Here is a 10,000-nt window from a genome sequence, read left to right on the forward strand (position 1 = left end):
GGAGGCGATGGTGCCATCTGAATTCTTTCTGATCCGGTATTTCCAGTGCCTGTTTAATGAACGGGTGTGTGGCTGGCCTCGCCCAAAACAGGAGGCCTTGTCCCGGCAGCAGAAGCCAGGCTCTCGAGTAGACAGAGCTCCCCCAACCTACAACAAGGTGATCCGGCTCTACCACCACCCGACGTCCCTGACGCCCAGCCTCCACCATCGGGCCGTGTCGTCCCCTAAACTACCTTCGTCCTCCTTCATACACTACCTGCTCCGACCTCCACCTCAGCGGGGAGGAAGTGTGGACAACAGGAAGGAGAGGAATACAAAGAAGAAATCCTTCCTGCATATTATCCCTATGCTCTTTAGTAAACAGTCTCCAGATAACACTTGTTGTGAATTGGTGCTCTACAAATAAAGATTGACTGATGACATACATAATCTGCTGTTCTGCTTTTAGACCTTTATTTATGTCGTCTTATTTAATGAGAAAAGTTCAACTTTGTTCAGACAGTTTTGCACGACTTATCAAGTTTGTCAAATTTCAAGTGAGAATCTAAAACAACCTGAACTCATGTCCCGCTTTTATCTCTTTCTCATGTATCTCTATTCTAAAATGATCCTTTAATTCTCTTTATTTGTTCTCTTCTCTGTTTTGTCTGACTGTTGCTGCTCTGTCATATTCCTGACTTCCTGCCTTTGTCTTCAAAACACTTGAAAACATGTGTTTTTAAATGTGATAGGCCTAAATAAATAATGTCATGATTATTGTAAAGGATCTCACCGGATGTTCGGCTCCATGCTGTTTGACCGTCGACACGCTGATAGGCTTCTATCAGACTTGTTGGCCCATGGTGACTAAAGTTCAAAACAAATGTAAACTTTCAAAACGACCGAACTCTTCTTCACTCACAGCTCACTTTCTGCTTCTCCAAAGTGTTTATGACGCAGAGAAAACTGCGCACTTCTTCAAAATAGAGGCGTCAAAAGCGAAAGTAAAAAATCTGCAGCTGTCTCTGTGACGTCATCTGACGTTACACTGGTGGAGTTTAGTTCAAAAAAATGTCCGACCTCATGAACTGACCCGAGACAAACTCTATTTCATGGAGGGGATTTTCTGAAACTCCTCATCCTGAAGCAAAAAACAACAAGGACGGTGTTGATCCGTCCGTCGGTATGGAAGCCCGTTAAGGACAGGAGAAAAAAAAAGAAGAAAACTTTGCTTTGCATTAAAACTGCTCACATTGAGTCAAATCTCATAATTATGACTTTTTATGAAATAATTATGCCTTTTTAATCTCAGAATTGTTACTTTTTTTCTCGTTGAAACTCAAAATTAGATTTTTCTTGTAAACAAAGCAAAGTTTTCATTTGTTTCTCTACATCATTGATTAAAATAAACTAAAAACTAAAACCCTTGTTGGTACACCAGAAAAATACAAAGGTTCAGTACAGGTTACTCACCTGAGTGTGTGTTTATTTTACGACTTACAAACTCATTCTGTTAGATTTTTTTTCCTTGTTTAAACTATAAATGTATTTTGTTAAAGGAAGAATGTGCAACTTTTTGATCCAGTAGATGTCGCCCTTTTTTTCGGTAAGTGATATAGTAGTGTTATATTTACTGTATACTTGTGTGTCTGTATTTATATTTACAGACCTTTAGCTTGTTTAGCGTTAGTTTGTAAACCAGTCGGCTAACTGTACTCTGTGTAGCTCATTATTTACATTATTTAGAAATGTTTGTTAAGATGTTGTTGTTGAAAATAATGAGTTTGTGTGATGTTAGAGGCTAAAGGTTCATCTCGGTGGTTAACCACAGACTGTAAATATGGTTATCTGACGTTATGATGAATGTTATACTCCACCTAAATGTGGACATTAAAAAACAAACTTTGTGTAGTAATTATCCGTCAGTAACATAAACTGAACTGAACCTAATGTGCTGTGTAGGTTATAGAGGATGACATTAAAGTTACATGGTTGATGTAGTGTCTTAAGATTTGAGCAAACTATTAACAAATAAAAAAAAACTTCACTTTGTAAGAGCATCTGTAACCATTAAGAACTATATTAATAACCATATTAATTTTCACTGAACTCATACACAGAATATAGCAGTAGAAATATAAAATATAAATAACATGTGGAATGAAAATAAGATTTAAAGCACATAGATATAAAGTATAAGAAATAGTTTGAAGAATACAGCCATGTACTGAGCTCATGTTAATAATAAATGAGTTACTGTATGTTCTGTACTAAAGCACAGAGAGTTGGGACCTGTTAATGATTTAAATAATTCAGATTATATTTGTTTCATGTTAAGATGAAGTACTATCCTCAATAAACTGCTTAATATTTCCTCACAAAATCTGAGACCATTTGATGTGGAATATCATTGTGTGAGTGAGAGAGCTGAAAACAGCATGATTACAATAATGTTTATCTTCTTAACTTTGAATAGATGTTGATTACCTGAATACTGGACCTTTGTTGTCTGGGTAGTACACTGTTGAATTTATAAATGTGCTCTTACACACAGATGAATACAGAAAAATAGATGAGAACAAAAAAAATGATTTAATGAATAACTGATATTTTCTCTCTTTCTTTGCCATCCTGAAGACCTCTCACTAAAAGTCCATGTTCTCCTGGATCCATGTCACATGCTCGAACTTCTTCAGAATGACTTTTCAACAGTCAAAGTTCTGCTGAGAGAAGATGGCCAGCAGATAAGACAGCAGTACATGAAGGAGCTCCACAGGCTTCAGGAGGAGGAGGAGGGTTTGCACCTTGGAAGACTGTATTCATGCTGTTCAAATAAAACTAGATCTCCTCCAAACAACTTGCAATCAAACCATTTTCTTCCCATTTTAAAACCCTTTGTCCAGTTTAGATGGGAGAAGTTGATATTATGTGATATTGATCTGGGAAGACTACATTTCTAAATCATTTTTAACTGTTTTTATTCACAAGTTATTGATCTTATTTACTCTCCATGTATCTTGATTTAAGAATGCGGCTGTGTTTAAGGTCATATTTTTGCAATGACTCTGTTCCATCCCACTTTCAGAAATGAACTGCATTAGTATTTATCAAAAGAATAAGAAGTTGTGTAAAAGTAGACTTCCTTCCCTAAGCTATTGAGTTGAGCATTAATGCACATTTTAGTCTTGTCATTTCAAATCTGAAATGTATACTCATAAGTAGAGACAAAGGAGTGCATTTATATAGAAATATTTATTTAATCTGAAAAACAACATTAAAAAAAGTCTGTTTTTACAGCAGAGATGAACATGTTTACAGCTTGGTACAAAACAAACAAATAGGTGTGATTAGCTCATGTCTGGATGGACACACACTGTACGGGGGGTGAATGTTTTGATGACTCATCAGTTTTGATTTGATGAAGGATAAGAGTTATTCACAATAAGGCGTGTAGCTGACCTGATTGACAGGTGGGCGCGGTGTAACGGTTTGTCAGGAGGTTTAAAACCCGCCTCAGCTCTCAGCCTGTGGGTGACATCACTCAGGCCATCCGGGGGAGACCTCCCTCACAGCGAGCTGTTGAAGAGAAGCAACTGAAGTCCACCCCAGAAGAACCAACAAATACAGATGTTGTTGAGGCTCAGGTTTCTTCCTCTGTCTCTGCAGCTCTCTGGGCACCTCGATGGACCAGTCACCAATAATCCACACTGTGTCTATAGGAGAAATACAAAGGTGTTCAATTAATGCCTCAGACAAGACACAATGTACAGTTAACTACATGTGACAGCTCAGGCTGTTTTTTTGTTATGAGCCACATCTGCAGGAATAATATTGAACAAGGTAGCTGCAGCTCATCATAATAGATGCCAGTCTTAAATACTATTTTTTCTAATACTTAAAGTTTTTGTTGTGAAGCTGACACTGTCCACAGACTCCATGACTTCACAGGTTCAATAGAAAACAAATGTCTTATAATAAATACTAAATAATTATTTTTCAGTTGTCATGTTCACCTCATCGCTGTTGACATCAGTAAATATAAAACACAGACATTCCTCTTTTTGTCAGAACAGTAACATGAACTGTATGCTTTGTAATATTGATTTCTTCTGGATGTCTCATATTTATTTACAGTTTATGGATAAAACTTTGTTAATGTATTTCTCTGCTAACACTGACAAAGTCTAACTGCTCTGACAAATAACTAATAACCATAGTTGTATATTTAACAAAGTGTAGTTTTAAGACTTTAATTAAATATTTGTGTTGAATATAATTAGTTTTAACTGTGTTGTAGAAAAGTTAAATGTTAACTTACTGTTTGTAGAGTTTTCTCAGGACGAGCAGGAATAGTTGATGATAGCAGCCTAGCTGTTAGCGATGCTGTCAAGTGGACTGCTAACGTCGAGCTGAATGGGCGGAGTTAAGTCCCACCGGTCCCGCCTTACTGCTGTGGTTAGGTTGATCCAAAGTTAGGTTGAGACTGCAAATCCAAAATGGATGCGGCCGTCGATTGGACTCATTTTCTGCCCATGTCACAGACGGGTCAGGGTTCGTCCAGTAATATTTACAGTCTATGAGTTTAGCGCAAGCGGTGGACAAAACTGTCCTTGTCTCGAGCTGCATTGTTGTGTTAGCATGCTAATGTTAGCGCTCTTTAGTTAGCTCGTAGCTTCACATTGTTGTGTTAGCATGCTAATGTTAGCGCTCTTTAGTTAGCTTGTAGCTTCACACTACCTGTGTCCTGCATTGTTGTGTTAGCATGCTAATGTTAGCGCTCTTTAGTCAGCGCGTAGCTTCACATTGTTGTGTTAGCATGCTAATGTTAGCGCTCTTTAGTTAGCTCGTAGCTTCACATTGTTATGTTTGCATGCTAATGTTAGCGCTCTGTAGTTAGCTCGTAGCTTCACATTGTTGTGTTAGCATGCTAATGTTAGCGCTCTTTAGTTAGCTTGTAGCTTCACACTACCTGTGTCCTGCATTGTTGTGTTAGCATGCTAATGTTAGATCTCTTTAGTCAGCACGTAGCTTCACATTGTTGTGTTAGCATGCTAATGTTAGCGCTCTTTAGTTAGCTTGTAGCTTCACACTACCTGTGTCCTGCATTGTTGTGTTAGCATGCTAATGTTAGATCTCTTTAGTCAGCACGTAGCTTCACATTGTTGTGTTAGCATGCTAATGTTAGCGCTCTGTAGTTAGCTCGTAGCTTCACATTGTTGTGTTAGCATGCTAATGTTAGCGCTCTTTAGTTAGCTCGTAGCTTCACATTGTTGTGTTAGCATGCTAATGTTAGCGCTCTGTAGTTAGCTCGTAGCTTCACATTGTTGTGTTAGCATGCTAATGTTAGCGCTCTTTAGTCAGCGCGTAGCTTCAAATTGTTGTGTTAGCATGCTAATGTTAGCGCTCTTCAGTTAGCTTGTAGCTTCACACTACCTGTGTCCTGCATTGTTGTGTTAGCATGCTAATGTTAGCGCTCTGTAGTTAGCTCGTAGCTTCACATTGTTGTGTTAGCATGCTAATGTTAGCTCTCTTTAGTCAGCGCGTAGCTTCACATTGTTGTGTTAGCATGCTATTGTTAGCTCTCTTTAGTCAGCGCGTAGCTTCACATTGTTGTGTTAGTATGCTAATGTTAGCGCACTTTAGTTAGCTTGTAGCTTCACACTACCTGTGTCCTGCATTGTTGTGTTAGCATGCTAATGTTAGCTCTCTTTAGTCAGCGCGTAGCTACACATTGTTGTGTTAGCATGCTAATGTTAGCGCTCTGTAGTTAGCTCGTAGCTTCACATTGTTGTGTTAGCATGCTAATGTTAGCGCTCTGTAGTTAGCTCGTAGCTTCACATTGTTGTGTTAGCATGCTAATGTTAGCGCTCTGTAGTTAGCTCGTAGCTTTACATTGTTGTGTTAGCATGCTAATGTTAGCGCTCTGTAGTTAGCTCGTAGCTTCACATTGTTGTGTTAGCATGCTAATGTTAGCGCTCTGTAGTTAGCGCGTAGCTTCACATTGTTGTGTTAGCATGCTAATGTTAGCGCTCTGTAGTTAGCGCGTAGCTTCACATTGTTGTGCTAGCATGCTAATGTTAGCGCTCTGTAGTTAGCGCGTAGCTTCACATTGTTGTGCTAGCATGCTAATGTTAGCGCTCTGTAGTTAGCGCGTAGCTTCACATTGTTGTGTTAGCATGCTAATGTTAGCGCTCTGTAGTTAGCTGGTAGCTTCACATTGTTGTGTTAGCATGCTAATGTTAGCGCTCTTTAGTTAGCTCGTAGCTTCACATTTCATGTAAACAGACACAGAATGAGCGTGATCTAAAAACTCTTACTAACATCCAAATAATCAGTGAGTATGTTCTTCTTCTTCTCTCTAGTTCTTGACTAAAACAGCTTTTATACACAAGGGGAGGAGCCGGCCGTCCCGTCCATGTAAACACGGCTCTGACAACAACACAGCCAGCGGGACTCGAGCTTCTCCCTCATTGTAGACAGTCAGGACTCAGAGACACATTTACACAGGACAGACTTTATGATTTATTTAAGTGGAACATGTTGAACGTTCTGACTTTAAACTTTGTTGGTTTCATTTCTGGACTCCACTTTTCAGTCCGGGTTTAATATTAATTGTTGTTCCCCTCGTCCTCTAGCAATGTGGGGAACGTAACTTTTGTTTAAAATGATTCATGGTTAACAGAAGTAGATAACATGCAGGGCTGATTAATGGAAATAACATGATTATTGAATTGTGTACTGAGAAAGGGGGACACAACATAAGATATAAAGGAATCTTTAATCTTAAAAAATCAAATTTAAAATAAAATAAAGCACTGCGGCCGAACCTCCAGCCACTCTCCTCTGGATGGTTCCTGGACTCAGCCTTAGAGAGAGGGGGAGGAGCTCAGAAATCTGGGGGGAGCTCGTAGTAGAGCCACTGCTCCTTCACATCCAAAGGAGCCAGTTGAGGTGGTTTTTATAAGAGTGGTGTTCCCACACTATACCACCTAGTGGTCAAATAATGTAACGTCCGGTAGCTAAGCACTCAATATAAGCCTGAGTCTTCAAAGCGTCCCTGTGCTGTGGAAGACGTCCTGCATGGTTCTTGTACCGAAGATGCTGCGCCCCAGTGACGCCAAGGACTACGTCCCACATCATGAAGACTCTGGAGAGACTCGTCCTGGATCAGCTCCGGCCGACAGTCAGGTCCCACTACCATCCCCTCCAGTTCACTTACCAGCCCCGACTGGGAGTGGAGGATGTCATCACCTATTAGAAACCGCTTCTACTCTCACCTGGACAGACAGGTGAGAGTGCTTCTCCAGTGCTTTTGACACCATCCGTCCGGCTCTACTGGGTGAGAAGATGACAACAATGCAGGTGGATGCTCCCCTCGTGTCCTGGATTGTGGACTACCTGACTGGCAGACCACAGTATGTACGCCTTACACACTGTGAGTCAGACAGAGTGGTCACCAACACTGGGGTCCCACAGGGGACGGTTCTGTCCCCCTTCTTCTTCTTTAGACCACAGACTTCAACTACAACACAGAGTCCTGCCACCTTCAGAAGTTCTCTGGCGACTCGGCTGTAGTTGGATGTATCAGCGAGGGTGAGGAGGCTGAGTACAGGGCTGTGGTGGGTGACTTTTTCATATGGTGTGAGCAGAACCAACTCCTGCTCAACGTGACAAAGACCAAGGAACTGGTTAGTAATAATAATAATAATACATTTTATTTAAAGGCGTCTTTCAAAACTCTCAAGGTCACCTTAAAGAGCAGAGATAAAAACAACAAAGTAACAACACAACAATAAAATTAACATTAAAAACACAAATGTACAGGATGTAAAGGAGTTATGAGAACGGGTGGAGAATGATCAGACTGAATATGCCAGTTTAAAAAGATGTGTTTTGAGATGAGATTTGAAAATGGAGAGAGAGTCGATATTACGGATTTGTGGTGGGAGGGAGCTCCAGAGGTGGGGGGCAGAGCGGCTGAAGGCCCTGGACCTGGTCCTGGTTGTGGATCTAAGGAGGAAAAATGCACCAGTGACCCCTGTTTCCATTCAAGGCGTCAGTGTGGACATTGTGGAGGACTACAAGTACTTGGGGGTGTACATGGACAATAAACTGGACTGGTCTAAGAACACAGAGGCCGTCTACAAGAAGGGCCTGAGCTGACTCTACTCCCTGAGGAGGCTGAGGTCCTTTAACACCTGCTGGACGATGCTGAGGATGTTTTATTAAACCAGCACTATCATTTTTGCTGTTGTGTGCTGGAGCAGCAGGCTGAGGGTAGCGGACTCCAACAGACTCAATAAACCCATTTACAGGGCTAGCGACGTTTTGGGGGCGGAGCTGGACTCTCTGACGGCGGTGTCAGAGAGGAGGATGCTGTCAAAGTTGCGTTGCATCTTGGAGAATGTCTCACACCCACTCCATGACGTGCTGACAAAACACAGGAGCACCTTCAGTGCAAGACTCATCCCTACACGATGCACCACAGAACGCCACAGAAGGTCATTCCTGCTTGTGGCCATCAGACTTTATAACTCCTCCCTTTGAGAGTCATACACTGAGTCTGCTAATGTTTCCTGGACTTATTTAACCACAATAACAGGCCACTTGTTTTGTGTATTGTGTTTCACTGTAACTCTGCAGACTGCCCAAAACCGGTCAACAACATGTCCATATTGAGCACTGCACATAAACCGTGCAACAGTGACACTGTTTAAAGCAGCAGTGTATATCTATATTTGTAAATCATGTTTATATCTTTCATTCCCTGCTCTTTTTACATAGCTCATTTTTACTTGTATTCCTACTTTCACTTGGTACTCATTCCTTATTCTATTATTTTTATTGTATTATATATTGTAAACTTATTTCTATACTTCCTTCTGATATTTTGTGTTTTAGAGCGACTGTAGCAAACGAATTTCCCCCCGGGATTAAAAAAGTATTTCTACGCTGGGAAAACAAACGCACTTCACCCTCCCTGCGTCTAAGTTCCCTGAAATGCTGAGTGCTTCCAAATGCAAAGTGCCTACACAATCTGACAGTAGACAGTAGTGTTTATCGCTGTATGTTCATGTGTTGATGAGTATGGTGAGGGGGGAACATAAAGAGCTTCACCTGGCACTGCTCAGAATGATGGTGGACTGAGTTTCAGAAGGACCAGCTAAACACTGCTGCTGCTGAACATCACACAACACTGAAAACAGGTGAAGCATTACAGAAAAAGGATGCTTAAACACATTGTTCCACCAGGGGGCAGCAGAGGATATGGTAGTCCAGCTTGTGAGACTGACACATCTGCACAAATCTGTTGCGGCTCTACTTTCTGAGAACACTCAGGAAGGTCAATCTTACACAACAGTTTGCTGCTGAATATGAGCGCATAGTGACGCACGGGGTCCTGGTGTGGTACAGCAGCAGCTCTGTGGCTGACAGGAAGGCCCTGCAGAGATCACAAACACACATCTGCCTGCCCTGGATGACATCTACACCTCACTTTGCCTATACGCACGACATCCTGCATCCTCAAGGACACACGTCACCTGTGGATGTATTATAGAAAAAGATACAGCATTGGAGGCGGAGCTTCGTTCATACCCATTCATACCCATGAAAGATGCTCAGTTGCATGAAGCAAAAAAATGAATGTAAAAGTACCCGGATCTGCGGCGTTACTGGCGGTATAGAGCATGCTCACTTGGAGTCACAGCCCCATGGATCTGATCTGCTTTCATTAAGTTTCTGAATTCAGCTTTCATTTAATTTTACTACTTTTAGAACCTAATGATTTAAAAAATCTGCTGATTTATTAACGTCTCTATCCCAATTTAAGCTTGTGGGAAAAAGTATTTTTGGGCCCAATGACCCTGCAATACCAGGTTTGGCCACCATGTGAAATTGGCTTTAATGGTTTGGCTCACTTCCTGGGGGCTTGATCTTACCCTGACTACTACCTGTTTGACCCCCTGACCTCAGGAAAGTGCTACAGGTCAATCACAGCACCAACAGACTCAACCAGCCT

General features: G+C 41.3%; 1 protein-coding gene and 1 long non-coding RNA gene across 3 annotated transcripts in view; both read right to left on the reverse strand.

Moving 5' to 3' along the window:
• LOC110006290 (NLR family CARD domain-containing protein 3-like) overlaps positions 1-1,146 on the reverse strand; it is a 13,755-nt gene extending 12,609 nt beyond the window's left edge. Inside the window, exon 1 of one of the 2 annotated variants that reach the window (XM_065958565.1) lies at positions 773-1,146. In XM_065958565.1, the coding sequence (XP_065814637.1) occupies positions 773-789 (17 nt within the window). In that variant the 5' untranslated portion in view covers positions 790-1,146. The remainder of the gene's footprint in view (positions 1-772) is intronic. The other variant, XM_065958564.1, reaches the window with a different exon arrangement.
• A 2,066-nt stretch (positions 1,147-3,212) lies between these two features.
• On the reverse strand, positions 3,213-4,915 carry LOC136179927 (uncharacterized). Its single transcript, XR_010666850.1, has 2 exons — positions 4,298-4,915; positions 3,213-3,692 (listed from the first exon to the last, which is right to left on the reverse strand). It is a non-coding gene; the product is annotated as an uncharacterized lncRNA (long non-coding RNA).
• Positions 4,916-10,000: the final 5,085 nt, after the last annotated feature.

The sequence above is a fragment of the Labrus bergylta genome, chromosome 9 (assembly GCF_963930695.1).
Source record: "Labrus bergylta chromosome 9, fLabBer1.1, whole genome shotgun sequence".
NCBI lineage: Eukaryota > Metazoa > Chordata > Actinopteri > Labriformes > Labridae > Labrus > Labrus bergylta.